This window comes from Ursus americanus, chromosome X, assembly GCF_024610735.1.
Source record: "Ursus americanus isolate L20-20 chromosome X, mUrsAme1.1.p, whole genome shotgun sequence".
NCBI lineage: Eukaryota > Metazoa > Chordata > Mammalia > Carnivora > Ursidae > Ursus > Ursus americanus.
The window spans coordinates 104,272,237-104,287,278 of record NC_142164.1 but is presented as its reverse complement, the minus strand read 5'-3'; the positions used below and the strand labels follow the sequence as shown (position 1 = coordinate 104,287,278).

Below are 15,042 nucleotides of genomic sequence, written 5' to 3'. Positions count from 1 at the left end.
TGAGTTTGCTATGTGGAGCTCAGGAGTTAGCTGTGTAACCTTGGAAAACAGCATGTTATTTGTGCCTCAGTTTTCTCATTTGTCAACTGTATTGCTTTTAGAGGGGAAAACTAGAGCAGGCACTTAATTCACATATAGGAAAGGGGGCAAAGTGCTCAGGAACCTAAGATTCACATAGGTCCACATATTATTTAACAATTTACTGAGATATAGTTCACAGCCACACAATTCATGCATTTAGAGTGAACAATTCAATGGGGTTTTTTTGTATATACTTAGAGAGTTTTGTGAACTCTGTAACAATCACTACGCATTACCCCTCTCGCCTCACTTCCAAGTCCACCTCACCTCCCACGTCTGTCCTCAGCCCTAGGAAATCCTCATGTAGTTTCTCTCTGTATATTTGCCTACTCTAGACTTTGCATGTAAATCAAATAATAAGGTAAGTAGTCTTTTGTGATGGACTTCTTTCACCTCACATAATGTTTTCAAGGATCATCTACACCAGCATTCACCAATATCACGTTCCTTTTTACTGAACAGTATTCCACTGTATGTATACACCATGTTTTGTTTATCCATTCCTCAGGTGATGGACATTTGGGTTATTTTTGCCCTTTTGACTAGTATAAATAATACTGCCATTTACATCTACGTACAAGTTTTTGTGTGAATATGTTTGTTCTTCTCTTGGGTAGATACCGGAGAGTCGAATTGCTGAGTCATACGGTAACTTTATTTACTTATTTGTTTTTATGATAATTTTATATTTGACATTTTGAAAAACTGCCAAAATATTTTCCAAAATGAACGCACTTTCTTTTATATTTCTACTAACTGTATGAGGGTTCGAATTTCTTCTTCACATCCTCACCACCTTATTTGTCTTTTTTTATTACAGCTGTTACAGTTGGTATGAAGCTGTATCTCATTGTGAATTTGATTACCATTACCCTTATGACTAATAGTTTTGAGCATGTTTTCATGTGTGTACTTCCTGTGGGTTAGCTGAAAATTTCTTAGAATTCCCTTTTAATTCACCTGTACTGCTTTTGAGCGTACTTATTTGTATGGCTTTGTAGTGGTTCCTTCAGGTATCGCATTATGTATCTGCAACTTATCACAGTCTATAGTACTATTATTTTACAGTGTGGTCAAGCATAGAAACCCTTTCTCTTTTTATGTCTCTTTACTCTTCCTAATTGTAATATACTTGTTTTAACGATCTCCTCTAATACATTTAAAATGATATCATACATTATCATGATTTTGCTTCAAATGTCAAACATCATTTATAAAATTCAAGAAGAGCTACTCTATTGCATTTAACCCATATTTTTCCTTGTTTCCTTTCCTTCTTTTGTCATTCCCTTTTCATGTAGAGAATGTGTGTCAGCCATTATTTTACGTTACATCTGCTGGCAATAAATTCTCTTAGCTTTCCTTCATTTGAAAATATCTTGATCTTATTTTCATTTCTGAAGTTATTTCCTCTGCATATGGAATTCTGGGTTGATTGTTCTTGTCTCTCAGCATGTGAAAAAATATTATGCCACCTCTTTCTGGACTCCATGGTTTTTCATGACAAATCTGCTATCATTTGAACAGGTGTTCCCCCTATAGGAAACGTGTCATTTCTCTCTATCTGCTTTCAAGAGTTTTTCACTGTCTTTAGATTATATAAATTTGATTATGCTTTGTCTTGGCATGAATTTCCTTGGTTTTAGTGTGTTTGGGGTTTACTAATATTCTTGAATTTGTAGGTTTATGCTTTTTAGGAAATCAGGAATTTTCAGTCCTTATTCTGTTGAGTATCTGTTCATACCCATGTTCTTTCTCATCATCTGCAATTCCAAGGAATATTAGAGCTTTTATTATTGTCCACAGGTTCCTGAGGCCCTGTTATTTTTTTCGGTTTTTTTTTCTCCCTGTTAACTACTTCATTCCTCTTTCATTTCCATTCTTTTATTGAGCCCACGAAGGGAGTTTATTTTGATTATTGAATTTTCCAGTCCTAAAATTTCTGGTTCTTCATTGTATCTTCTACTTTTTGCTAAAACTTCTTTTCTCATTTGTTTCAAGTTTGTTGATAAGTGCTCACTGAAGCTTTTTTAAAAAATGATGGTTAACTTTAAAACTTTTTCAGATAATTCCATTGCCCATTTCTTCTCATTGTTGGTATCTATTCATGTGTTCTTCCTCATTCATCCTAATTCTTAATATGGTGGGTGATTTTTAATTCTAAGACATTTTATGTACTATGAGAATTTCAGTATTATTTAAATCCCCAATTTTGCAAGTCTCCACTGACACCATACTGGTATGGGAAGTTGGGCCCCACCTTCTTACTGCCAGGCGGACGTGTGAGTCCAGGCTCCCCATTAGGACTTCACCTATGTTGTATGTGAGTACAGTATGCCAAAAAGTAAGGCATGCTACATTACTGCTAGGTGAGGGTGGAACTCCAGGCTCCCCACATAGTTTCTATTGACACAATGGTGTGGGGACGGTGTGGGTGTGGAAAGGGCATCTCATCACCTCTGCACAGTGCTGAAAATACAGTCTTGGAGACTTGGTCTGCCTGGACATCACCACAGCAGGGAGAGGTAGGAGGACCTCGCTACCAACAGATGTGGATGGAACTCTAGGCTCTGCACTAGGCCTTTGTTGATGGGGGCAAGGGAAGTGCGCTATGTTGCTGTTGTTGTTTTCTGCAATAAGCGAGCAGGGAAGTTATTATCAGAAAGATTTCTTTCTTGATAGGCTGCTCCTTTCTTGGTCCTTTGGCTTAAAAGAACAGGTTTTTCTTGGGACTTTTTTTTTTTTTTTTTTTTGGCTGTGCCTGTGGGTTTTTCTGAGTTGCAGCTTCTCCAGCACCCAATCTAGGATATAAGGGAGGCAAAACAAAAAACAAAAAACCTAGGGAACTTACCACTTTGTCATTCCTTAAATTCCAAAATCCTTAGTTGGTCTGCCTTCTTCTCTCCAGATTTCAGTTTTCTTGTTTTATATATAAAATAAATAAGCAAAAGGAATAGGGAGAAATGTGCCTACATCATCTTGTCCAGAATCAGAAGTCTCCCCCTTTTACTATTTTTTTCCTATTTTTTTTAATGTGGCCTCTAGAAAATTTAAAATTATGTGTGATTCACATCACGTCCCCATTGGACAAAGCTGCTGTAAATGTTAGATTTCTCACTTGCAAATAAGAAGGTTAGAAGAGATGCTTTTCCAAGTCAGTCCTTCCTACCTCTAGATTCCCATGATTTTAAGGATTGTTGTTTGGCTTCTGTATATAATGTGAATACTGTAGATAACTGTTTTTCTTTCTACTTACCTATATCATAGCTATCAGAAATGAAATCGTCCTAGAAAGCCCTTCAAATGACTCAAAACAGAGCCAAGGGATAATTGAAATGTATTATTTTTAAAACTCATTCCAATATCTTAGAATTTCCGTAGGAAGTAGTTGGTAAGCAAGATTTTCTCCAGTAGTGCTTATTGCAGGTGCTAATCAGCTTACAACATTTTTTTTTTTACTGTTTGTGCTGAAAGGAGATTTAATTACATCAATAGCCTCACTTCTTCATATACCTAAATAATACATTCCCCCACCCTGTGGAGAATAAACTAAATTTGATATAGAAAGATTTAATGGGTAGCTAAAAATAAGCACTGTAGTCTCCTTGAAAGAACTCCCAGTACTCCCTATTCCTCCTTTTATAAAGACTTCCCTTTTCTGAAACTGCTAATGAATAGTTCTTATTTCCTTGTGATTCGCTCCCTCATCATACCCTTCCATGTATTTTGAAAGACTATTAAAACTCATTTTCTTCCAATATTCATGGTAAGTAATCTTACTGAAATCCACTGGATCCTTAAACAGAACAATCCCAGTAACTGCCCATGAAATCTTGGTTTCCTAGAAGCCTTGTTTAAAAATTAAGACAGTGCCTTTCAGCTTTTGGTACAAGATGTAAAGTTCTCTCCTCAGCACTGCAGGGTTCCCCAGTGGTCCAGTTGTCTCTCTTCCCAATTGCTTCCCTAGCAATATGTGTTTCTCCATCGTGCCACAAAAAAGACCTTCTTGAAAGTCATTGCTAATTTCCTTCTCCCACCTTCAGTAGTTTATTGACTCCTTGTCCTTCATGAAGTATTTTACATTATTTAGCAGGTCTTCTCAATCTGTTCTCTTGTCTTATTTTCTACTATAATGCTCTCTTATTCTCTTGAATTTTTCTTATTTCCTCACTTGGTTTCCTGTCCTCCCCATCTCATTATCTAATCATATGTCTTCTCTGATTCCTGAAGATATTCTCAAACCTGTTTTCCATTACTCTCTATTTGGTGGGAAGAATATTCATTCTCTGTTTCAACTCTACTCTCTGTGCTGATTATTCTACTTTTCCTCCTGTCTTCTTACCTGAACTAGAGTCCCAAATCTCCAGTCCTACTTCACATTTCCACTTCCATTTCCCCAAACCACCACAACATGGACATGTCTGAAACCAAACTCTTCCTCTTGCCCTATAAATGACTTCCCCTCCAACTTTCCTGCCAAACAGCTCCACGATTCTTTTCTTCGAAGAGTCCCCAACCTGTCAGTTTGAGTAATCTTTGACTAAATGCTCCTTTCATTCCATCTCTACAACCAGGCACTAAATCAAGCGTACTTTTCGCTACGGATGGGAGTCTAGTGGAGGGAGAAAGGCCTTAAAGCTAATCAGACCTGAGTCTAAATTTGTCTCAGCTATTTACCATACCTTTGCATGAACTTGGATATACTATGTGACAACTAGGAGTTTCAATGTTTTCACATGGAAAAGGAGAAAAACACTTATTACAGAGTTGCTGTGGTGACTAAATAAAACAATGTATTTTACATGTTTGGCATATACTAGGACTAAAAATATTAGTTGCTACTTGGGTCCCTGCTCATTTTAGCTGTTCCTTTCTTGAATTAGCACGGCCACACTCTGTTCAAGTCTCTCAGTTCAATATACTTAAAATATCACAAATACAGCCCCCATTCTTCACTTCATTGCATCCTGCTTTCCCCATACAGCCCTGCTTCCCTAATTAATACTGACAGTGTCAAGAGAACTCCTTCATTCTAGATTCATTCCTCCCCCCCCATTTTTTTTACCATAATAATTTAAAACATCTTTGACTAACTTTTCAATTCCTGAAAGTTCCCTTTTCCCTTCCCTTGACCCCAATTTTTTTTCTCCATTTCTCCTTTGTCCTTAACCTAAATCTTCTGTCCTAGTCATCCAGGCTGCCCTCATCACCTCCCCAAAGCCACATTGATTTCTTACCCTAAAACTTTAATATCCTCCTATCTGTAATTTCACACCTCCTAGTGACAGAACAGACCTACATCCGTTAGAGAGCTTTGCCTCAACTCTCCAGACTCCCAGACATTTTGGCCTGCCATCATATTTAATACCTGATAGCATTCTGAAGTGTGTTTATTTGCTAATAGGCTAGATGAGCACTTGCAATTTCTTGTGCTTCACATACAAGTAACATTTCAAAATCAAATCTGGCTACTGGCATTAGTTTTACTTATTTTTTTTGACACGGTAGGGATCTTTAACAATCATTTGTGATCCTCATTTCACTTTCTAAAGGATATTTTACAAAAAAAGGAGAGTATGAATTAGAAAGTTTAAATTTAATTAATTTAGATTTATGAACACATTTTTATTACCTTCATTTTCATTTTGATGTAGACAGTGGAAATTCTATCAGGAAAAATCTTGGAGAGACATTTGGGAACTTCCTTAATTGTCTCTATACACCTACTGTTTCTGTAACACAGTTTATTGAGATTTGGAGACTTCCTACTATGAACCAAGAAATGTAACTGTGTCTCTGTGTATATAAATATTACTGTGTCATTCCACAGATAGCAGAGCCAAGGCCTAAGAAGCTTAGAATCAGCTCAAGGACCCACAGCTAATAAGTGACAGAATTGAGAGCAGAACCCAGTTATTTTGGCTCTTGTGTTCTTGACTACTACCCCATACCACTGCCGCTTCTTTAGGCTCTATATTACGTAGTTCTGTGCACAAATACACCAATGTGTGCAATGATGATGGCAACCTTTGCCATAATATATTGCACCTGCAGAACAGAATAATAGCCAGATACTTAGCATCCAAATAGACCATTTCTACAGGTATTTATAAATTATAAAATGCTGTACAGATCTAAAACCAACTATAGTTGTTATGATTATTAATGCTAACTGGAATTCCCCAAGTCTAGGTTGCTTTAGATTATCAAAGAAAATTAAATTAAAATACTATCAAATTTGTTTCTAAGGAAGTCCCACCTACAGGAATGCTTCAGGACATCAACATTACCTTATCTACAGGAAAATTCTGTGGAATTTACAGTGGCTTAAAATTACCTCAATTCACTGCCTTTAATATTTCACTCTTTTCTTGTTGCCTATCAAGTATTAGGGACCACCCTAAGCAAAATGGTGAAGAATGCCTTAAGCACCATCTTCTCTTTCATTACCTTTCTTCAGATATACTTTATCAGAAACCCCAACCCTTCCTTTTTTGCCTCCCTCTGTTCTCTAAGAACCTCTTAGCCAGCTGCCCCACTAGAATGCATCTACTTGGCAACTTTATACTTTTGTGGTGTTGTTGTTGTTGTTGTTTTTGTTGTTGTTGTTGTTTTAGAGCAAGTTACTAATGTACCAAACCAAAACCCACAGGGTAAATATCTAATGGAAACACTTCAGAAAGGAGATAAGCCTGTTCCAGAGATTTCTGAAACAAAGAATATCACACTGGTGGCCCTTAATTTAGGTGATAGTTTCTCCAATGGTAGGGAATGACCCTGAAGGCACAATATCTCTCAGTACCTATAATACCTGCACACGTCTTCAATCCCAATAATTCACTACAATGAATTCTGTCACAAAGTGCACTGCTTCTGTACAGGGCTACCCTTCTCCCCACTTCATGACTTTATTTCACTTCATTATCATGGCTCCTTTTATTCTCCTATATCACCCACATGAAACAATAGAAGCAAAACCAAGTCACTTTACAGTAGAGCATTGAGAGCCCCTGTTTATAAGCTAAGAAATGGTTCTCAATTTAGACTCTCAAGGATTTGCTGAGTACTCCTAGTCAAATCCTTAAGGATATCAGGGCCTCAACTTCATTCTCTCTTTAACTAAGGACAAAAACAAAATGACCCTGACATATCCAACATGTCTAGAATTGTGTGGAATTCTGTACTATTACATACTATTATTTAATATAAAGGTGAAAACAAAGACAGGGAAATACTGTATACTCTTCAGTTAAAGCCACTTTTCACTAAACAAATTTCCCTTTTTAATAGTTAATGAACTAAAAGATATTGGGAATGCTTTAAAACTCCTAGTATAATTCATAAAGAAGTGTAGGGGACTTGTAACATGTTTCCTCAGAACAAGTCTTGTGGAACTATCAAATGAAAAAAATTCATTCGATAATCAATATTCATCCTGAGCGGTATTTTCCAAACTGTATCACAAAGAACATTAGTTTCTACAAAATATTAGAAAGAACTGAATTTAAATAAGAGGTGAGCATTTGAGGGTCAGCTAGACTTAATGAACTGTTTCCAAAGAATAGAGTAATCATAATTGTTTATTATTACTATAATGGAAAGGGAGAAATAATTTTACAGTGCGGAAATCCTGAGTAAAGCTACTTAACCACATGACCAAGGTCGCCCTCGCCAGCGACAAGTCATGTTACAGAGTTGCTTTAAATTTTGCGTCACAGGTGCCTGCCTACCTCGTGCCAGTACCGAGTCCTGTGATTGGTCAGCCCGATGAAGCCCGTGCCACTACGTCACATAAGAATTCCCTTCCTAACGGCTGCACTGCTATCCACTGGCGCCATAGTCCGTTGGTCAAGCGTCTGAAGCGAAAGAGCCCTCAGACCACATCTTCTTCCCACTCTAGGTAGGCAAAAGGCCAACAGCAGTCTTACCTTACTCAGCAATGGCCTGGGCCCCAGAACAGAAAAGGGCAGAGCCTAATTCAAGAGATTCCAGGGCCGGCTGGGATGGCAGGGGCGGCGGCAGCGGCGGCAGGGGCGGCGGTGGCCGTGGAAGGGGCAGAAGCGGCAGAGGCTGGAGCACTCCCTCCGACTACATGGAGCTTAGAGCCTCAAGCCCCAGAGAACCACCTCTCTGCTTTAGACTGAGGAGCAATATGATTGGTGTGGTGATTGGTCGTGGTGGATCAAAGATAAAAGACATCCAGGCTACGACAAACACCAAAATACAGATCATAAAAGGTGATTCTGAAGCGGAGGTAAAAATTTTTGGCACCAAGGACATGAAAGCAAAGGCCAAAGCAGCTATAGATGTTCTTGTTAAAAAACAAGAACGAGGCCACCATTCAGAGTCCCATGTCGATAGTGCCGCACCTCAGGCCTCTGCTGGAAGAGAGTTTCGCCCAGATAACACTGGTGGTAGGCAAGTTCAGCCACTGATAGATTGGGATCAAATTAGGGCAGAAGTTGTAGAGTGGGAAAAAAGAAAATGGGCAGATTTACCACCAATTAAGAAAAACTTTTACATAGAATCTGAAGCAACCAGCTCATTGTCTCAAGTTCAGGTAGACCTGTGGAGAAAGGAAAATTTTGACGTAATGTGTGACGACTTGAAAGATGGTGAAAAGCGCCCCATCCCCAATCCTACTCGTCTGTTTGAGGATGCTTTCCATCCTTATCCTGAAATTATTGAAAGCATTAAAAGAGCAGGTTTTCAAAAGCCAACGCCCATTCAGTCACAGGCGTGGCCAATTATTCTACAAGGAATAGATCTTATAGGAGTTGCGCAAACCGGAACAGGCAAAACTTTGTCCTATTTAATGCCTGGGTTTATCCACCTCAATAATCAACCAATATCGAGAGAGGAAAGGAATGGACCTGGCATGCTAGTCCTTACACCCACTAGAGAATTAGCTCTTCAGGTGGAAGCTGAATGTTCTAAGTATTCATATAAAGGTCTTAAAAGTATTTGTATATATGGTGGCGGAAGTAGAGAACGACAAATACGAGATGTTACCAAAGGCATAGATATCATTATTGCAACTCCTGGACGACTAAATGATCTGCAAATGAATAACTTTGTCAACTTACGAAGCATAACCTACTTAGTCTTAGATGAAGCAGATAAAATGCTAGATCTGGGGTTTGAACACCAGATAATGAAGATTTTACTAGATGTGCGCCCAGACCGCCAGACTGTTATGACAAGTGCAACTTGGCCAGATACCATTCGTCGACTTGCTCGGTCTTATTTGAAAGAGCCTATGATCGTTTATGTTGGTACTCTGGATCTAGTTGCTGTTAATACGGTGAAGCAAAATGTAATCATTACCACAGAAGAAGAAAAACGATCTCTTATCCAAGAATTCCTGCAGAACCTTTCACCCCAAGACAAAGTCATCGTGTTTGTCAGCAGAAAACTTGTTGCTGATGACTTATCAAGTGATTTGAGCATCCAAGGCATACCAGTGCAGTCACTGCATGGCGACAGAGAACAGCATGATCGTGAACGAGCATTGGAGGACTTCAGAAGTGGAAAAGTGAAAATACTGATTGCTACTGATTTAGCATCCAGAGGTCTTGATGTTAATGATATCACACACGTATATAATTACGACTTCCCGCGCAATATTGAAGAATATGTACACAGAGTGGGGCGTACTGGAAGAGCAGGGAAGACTGGTTTATCAATTACCCTCATGACTCAAAATGATTGGAAGATCGCCACTGAATTGATTAAAATTCTGAAGCGAGCAAATCAGAGAGTCCCTAAAGATCTTCTAACAATGGCTGAGCGATACAAATTGCATAAACAAAAAAAGGACACAGGAAAAAGAAAATCTCAAGGAAAATCCAGGGAGTTTTATTGATATCTACGTTGAAAAGTTCTACTAGGCTACTAGAAGACTGAAGATATGTTAAAGATATGTAGTTTTCAAGATACATAAAGAAGTACTGGACACATTAGCAGTTTAAAGACGTTTAACCAATTCTTAAATACCAAGCTTTCAATATTGTGTATGTTCCTTAATAAAGTCAAAAGTGTTTGAAAAATGAGAGAGTGAGAGACTGGAAAAAAATATTATGTGTTGGTTGATTTTTTTTTTAAGAGAGAGTGCATGAGTTGGGAGGAGGGCAGGGGTGGGCTGGGGACAAAGGGAAAGGGAAAAGGAAAGGGGGAGAGATAGAGGGAGGGGAGAGAGATAGAGGGAGGGGGAGAGGGAAAGAATCCCCAGCAGGTTCCACACCCAGTACAGAGCCCAATGTAGGGCTCAATTTCAAAACCCTGGGATCATGACTTGAACAAAAATCAAGGGTCGGACACTTAACAGACTGAGCCACCCAGGCATCCTTTACGTGTTGGTTAAAGTCTAGTTTCTTTTACAGCCTGCCATGTCCATCTGTGTCTCCTCTAAAAGACTGGTCGCAGACAACAATAGTGCTTCTCTTGCTTTAAAAAGTCACACTGAGTTGAAACATAATTTTCCTCAAGCTTATCTTAGTCAAAATATTCTATTTTTCCCCAGCGGTTAGTGCCACAACAATCCCTAAAAATATTTCCACTGTCATTCCCTAATGCAAAAAAAAATTCATCAGAAAATATATGCTCAACCTTCTAGAAGATTCGACAACTCTGTTTTTTTTCAGATAGATGTGATTAATCGAGCATGGTGTCTGACTCACTGGGAATGAGATCCTCCTACAAACTCTATCACTTATCACTGGTTAAAAGTCCTGGGGAGGTCACTTACCTACTGTAGGCGTGCTCACTTTCTTCACTAAGAAATTGGTATGGTTAAATAATTTAGAGTCCCCTTCACCACTAAATTCTGTATTATAACCAGAATTGTATAACCCAGCCTTTACTAACACTTCCTTTTTTTAAATTTTGGGTTTTTTTTAACACTTTATTTTCTAATCTAGGAAGAAAAAGTCACATCCTCATGTAACAAATTAAACAATGAAAGCCTTTTTAATGACCACAGTAGTGATCTCTGCATTTTTATTGATTTTTGAAATGTGACTCACAGGTTATCTTTATTTTCTGTCATATTTTGTTTTTCAATTTCTCTGGAAAAGGCCAAAACTTCATATACACATAATGAGAAAAATTAATGTGAAAGTAAAATATATCTTACATACTGGGAAAAACAATAAAAACTCGACCAAATGACACTTTTGCCAGAGGAACCAATTCTAGTTGAACTCCCTAATTTCTAATTCTATCTTGTATGTTTTATTTAGAGGCAATCTGAATCTTCTCATGCTGCAAGAAGTCCTCCTAAAGACACTAAATTTTAAAATTCAATGTTTATGAAAACATTAGAATTAGTCAAGACTTACAATCTTGGGCAAATTGAAAAAATTAATGCAACCATCTTTCCCCCGCTCTCCCCACCCCCCAGCATCGCCAGCTGTGACCACAAGTCATCAAATTAAATGAAATAAAGAGGTAAATAGGTATAGGTGTTTGAGGTTAAAGTCTGGCTTACAAGCTCTTAATATAGGCCTCAATATTTCTTGATAAAATTCACAACAGTGGTTAGCATTTTTGAATGGCTAATACATGAAAAGTTGCTTTATCTTATAATCTATAATCTTTATTAGAAAAAACCCACTCAGAAGGAAATCTTACCCTTATTTTTCAGAGAATGAAACAAGGTCAGAGGAACTAACTTGCCTAAGGTTACTTATTCTGGTTAAAGAGGAGTTCAGTGATACTTTAACCCAGATATGCCTGATTCCAGTATTAACATATTCTTTTCATTTTAATACAGTTAATATGTGCAAGACAATATGCTTATCTTCAGATTGCCCAAATGCTCAGATTTAGTGAAACAGAGATGTATGTGCAGATTTACCTAACGCAAAAGCTGTCTATTGCAGAACCTGTGAGGGAAGCTCAAAGGGCCCACTCCCGTTCACTTGGAGAAGAAATGATGAACGTGTAGTTAGGTGGAGTTTGTCAGAATTCTTCTTAGGGGCAACACTTTACTTGTTAGAGAAAAGTGTAACAAACCACTTTGAGATCATGAGCTTCTTCAATCATGTTAAGTAATAACAAAAATTATCACTCAACACCAATGTGTAAGAAATGGAGAGAAATGTACATTTCTTCTCAAAGAAACGACCCAAAAGAGCCACCGTGGGGAGAAAGGTAAGCAGAGATACAACAGTGGTTCTCAGCCAGGGGCATTTTTGCCCCTCCCTCCAGCAGACATTAAACTGTACTTGGAGATAACATTGGTCTTTTATTGGGGAGAAGGTGGGAAGGTGCTACTGGCAGCTAGTGGGTGGAGATCAGGGATACTGCTGAACACCCACAATCTACAGGACAGCCCCACACAACACAATTTTTTGGCACAAAACTTTATTAGTGCTGAGAGGGGCAATTCTTGAAAGAACATAAACAAAACCAGGAAAACTAGTTCCATAATAACGAAGAAAGGACTTCAGAGGAGAAAAGAGGGTTTTTTAAAGATTTTATTTACTTATTAGAGAGAGAGAGCGCACAAGCACAAGGGGGGACGATAGGGGCAGAGGGAGAGGGAGAAGCAAATAGCAGGGAGCCCAACATGGGGCTTGATCCTAGGACCATGGGATCAAGACCTGAACGGAAGGCAGACGCTTAACCAACTGAGCCACCCAGGTGCCCCAAGAAAAAAGGTCTTATAAATGATATCTTACAGGTTGCACAGTGTTGGGGTTAATGAAGAGCATGAAATCAGCCATAATACCTGGTTTGTTGAAATGTAACACGGAGGCCGCTAAGGGCAGGGAAGGTTTCGGAGAAGGGTGGAAGCCTTTGGAATGCTGAGGCCTAGTGACTGCTCTGCCATTGGAATGCCCCGGGGAGTTGCCTTCCCGAAACTTTCCTAGCCCAAACAGTCTCCCCGCGATCTAAGAAATGTAGGCATTGTTCCTTAGGCTATGTTTAGCAGACCTCGTAGAATACGCCCAAAATTAGCATATAGTATCTTCCCAGTAAACAGATCCTCCCAGTTTCAGTAAGACCCCTTGTCACACATCATATGAAGGACCAATAAAAGCCGGAGCAACGAAGAGCAAAAGGTCTTCGCCTCTGAGCCTTGACCCCCTTGCCTTCTCTCTTTCATGACAAAGTTTGGAGTAATCTTTCATCAATTGGTACAGGGATTGCTGGCTGTTTCTGGCAGTGCAGAATAAAACCCCCACAACTTTCCTATTGTCAGAATAATCTGCATCACTGATCCCCATCAGGGCTAATCTGACAATGTCTAGAGACAGATTTAGTTACCACAACTCAGGGGAGGGGTATTTGCATCTCCTGTGTTGAGCCCAGTGGTGCTGCTAAACATCCCATGATGCACAGGATGGCCCCCCAGAACAATCATGTAACCCAAATGTCAGTAGTACCATAGTTGAGACACCTTGCAATAGATCAAGCAAAACACCACTCCTCAAACTCAACTGCAGAAAAACCAAGAAAGGGAGTTCAGCAAGGAAAACAAAGGATATTTTTTTCTTGGGCACTGTTCAACATAAAACCCCCCACCAACCTTCCTGTCTTCGGTATCACCTATATTAGTGATTCTTAGATTTGACTTGCCCCTTAGGGGACATTTGGCAATGTCTGGAGGCATTTTTGGTTGTCCCTCCTAGGCGGCAAGACTGTTATTGGCATCTAGTGGGTACAAGTTGGGGAATAAACATCCTATAATGCACAGGGCAGCACCAAAATGATGGACTTTTCAGCCCAAAATATCTATGGTGTTGATGTCAAGAAACTGTGGTTCACATTGATTGACAAAAGTTTGGTGAGTAAATTGGGGTTTGGGGTTTGGTTTGGTTTTTTTTTTTTTGAAACTCAAAGAAATACTGATTTCTGCATCCAAACTAGAACAGAGTAAAGGCAGATCACTGGGCATGCACTGACACAGGAGTCAGTATGAGGCTTCAGCTAACTTCAGTCATTCCTATACAATCCTTAGTATGGTGATTCACATTCAATAGGTACTAGACAAATATTACATCCCTTCCACCCTGCTTCTTCCATCACCCATTACATAATGCTTATTCACCACAATCCTGGCAAACCCTTTCTCCTCCCTTTCTGCCAGATCAAATGAGACTCATCCTTCTGTGTCCAATCTAAGTGCTACATCTTCCCCAAGATCCTACCTGCTCTCCTCCATTTCAAACCTTCTATAGTTCTTGTTATCTACCAATAATGCTGACATTTGTACTATACTACTTTGCATCCCTACTGAGACAATTTTGAAAAATTCAAATTAAGAGAAATTACACAAATATTTAAATACACTATTAAACCTAACAGTTACAATAGTTTTATCCTGTATGATTGATAAATCATGAAAGAACTGTCCAGAACCAAATCTGTATAAGAAGCTAGGATAGTATACAATAAAGGTGGAATCTTTAAGAAAGGAAAGTCTATTCCAAAACAAATTTTAAAAATTCAAAAATACATACCACACATATATACCTGGACAACTGATCAACAATCAAAAACTTCTACTATGAAAAAAAAATCCCTACTAGCGTCTTGCTTTTTATACAAGAAATAAAAGAACTTGAAGCTCACTCATATAGGAGAATAATTTCTGGTATTAAAGTAGAAAAAATTAAACATAAAAGCAACCACAGAAACTTAAAGGTAAATATTAATAGGTTTAAAAATGTAAAAATGAAATGTCAAAAATAACTTACAAGGCAAAGGAAACAGAATAATAATTTAAAATATATTAAACAGTCATAGCGATTGATATTTAATATACCAAGATTTTTACCAAGAAAAAGTAAAGGGTGAAGCCCAAAATAGATATATGGGCAGGAATGTAAAAGGCAATTCACCAAATAGACAAGTGAGCAGTAAATGTGAAAAACTGCTTAACTTCTTTCTAATCAAATGAAAGAAAGTTAAACCAATGACCTAATTTTATTCTCCAGAAAATTAGTCTGGGAT

The 15,042-nt window shown here is 38.4% G+C and overlaps 1 protein-coding gene across 1 annotated transcript; it reads left to right on the top strand.

The window, feature by feature from the left end:
- Positions 1-365: 365 nt before the first annotated feature.
- DDX53 (DEAD-box helicase 53) lies at positions 366-9,946 on the top strand. The gene is made up of 2 exons (XM_045805008.2): positions 366-384; positions 8,019-9,946. Exon 2 carries the CDS (start codon positions 8,021-8,023, stop codon positions 9,944-9,946), a length of 1,926 nt encoding a protein of 641 aa, XP_045660964.2. The 5' UTR covers positions 366-384; positions 8,019-8,020.
- Positions 9,947-15,042: the final 5,096 nt, after the last annotated feature.

Coding starts and splice junctions, on each gene's coding strand:
- DDX53 (XM_045805008.2), top strand. CDS start 8,021: ATGGCCTGGGCCCCAGAACAGAAAAGGGCAGAGCCTAATTCAAGAGAT.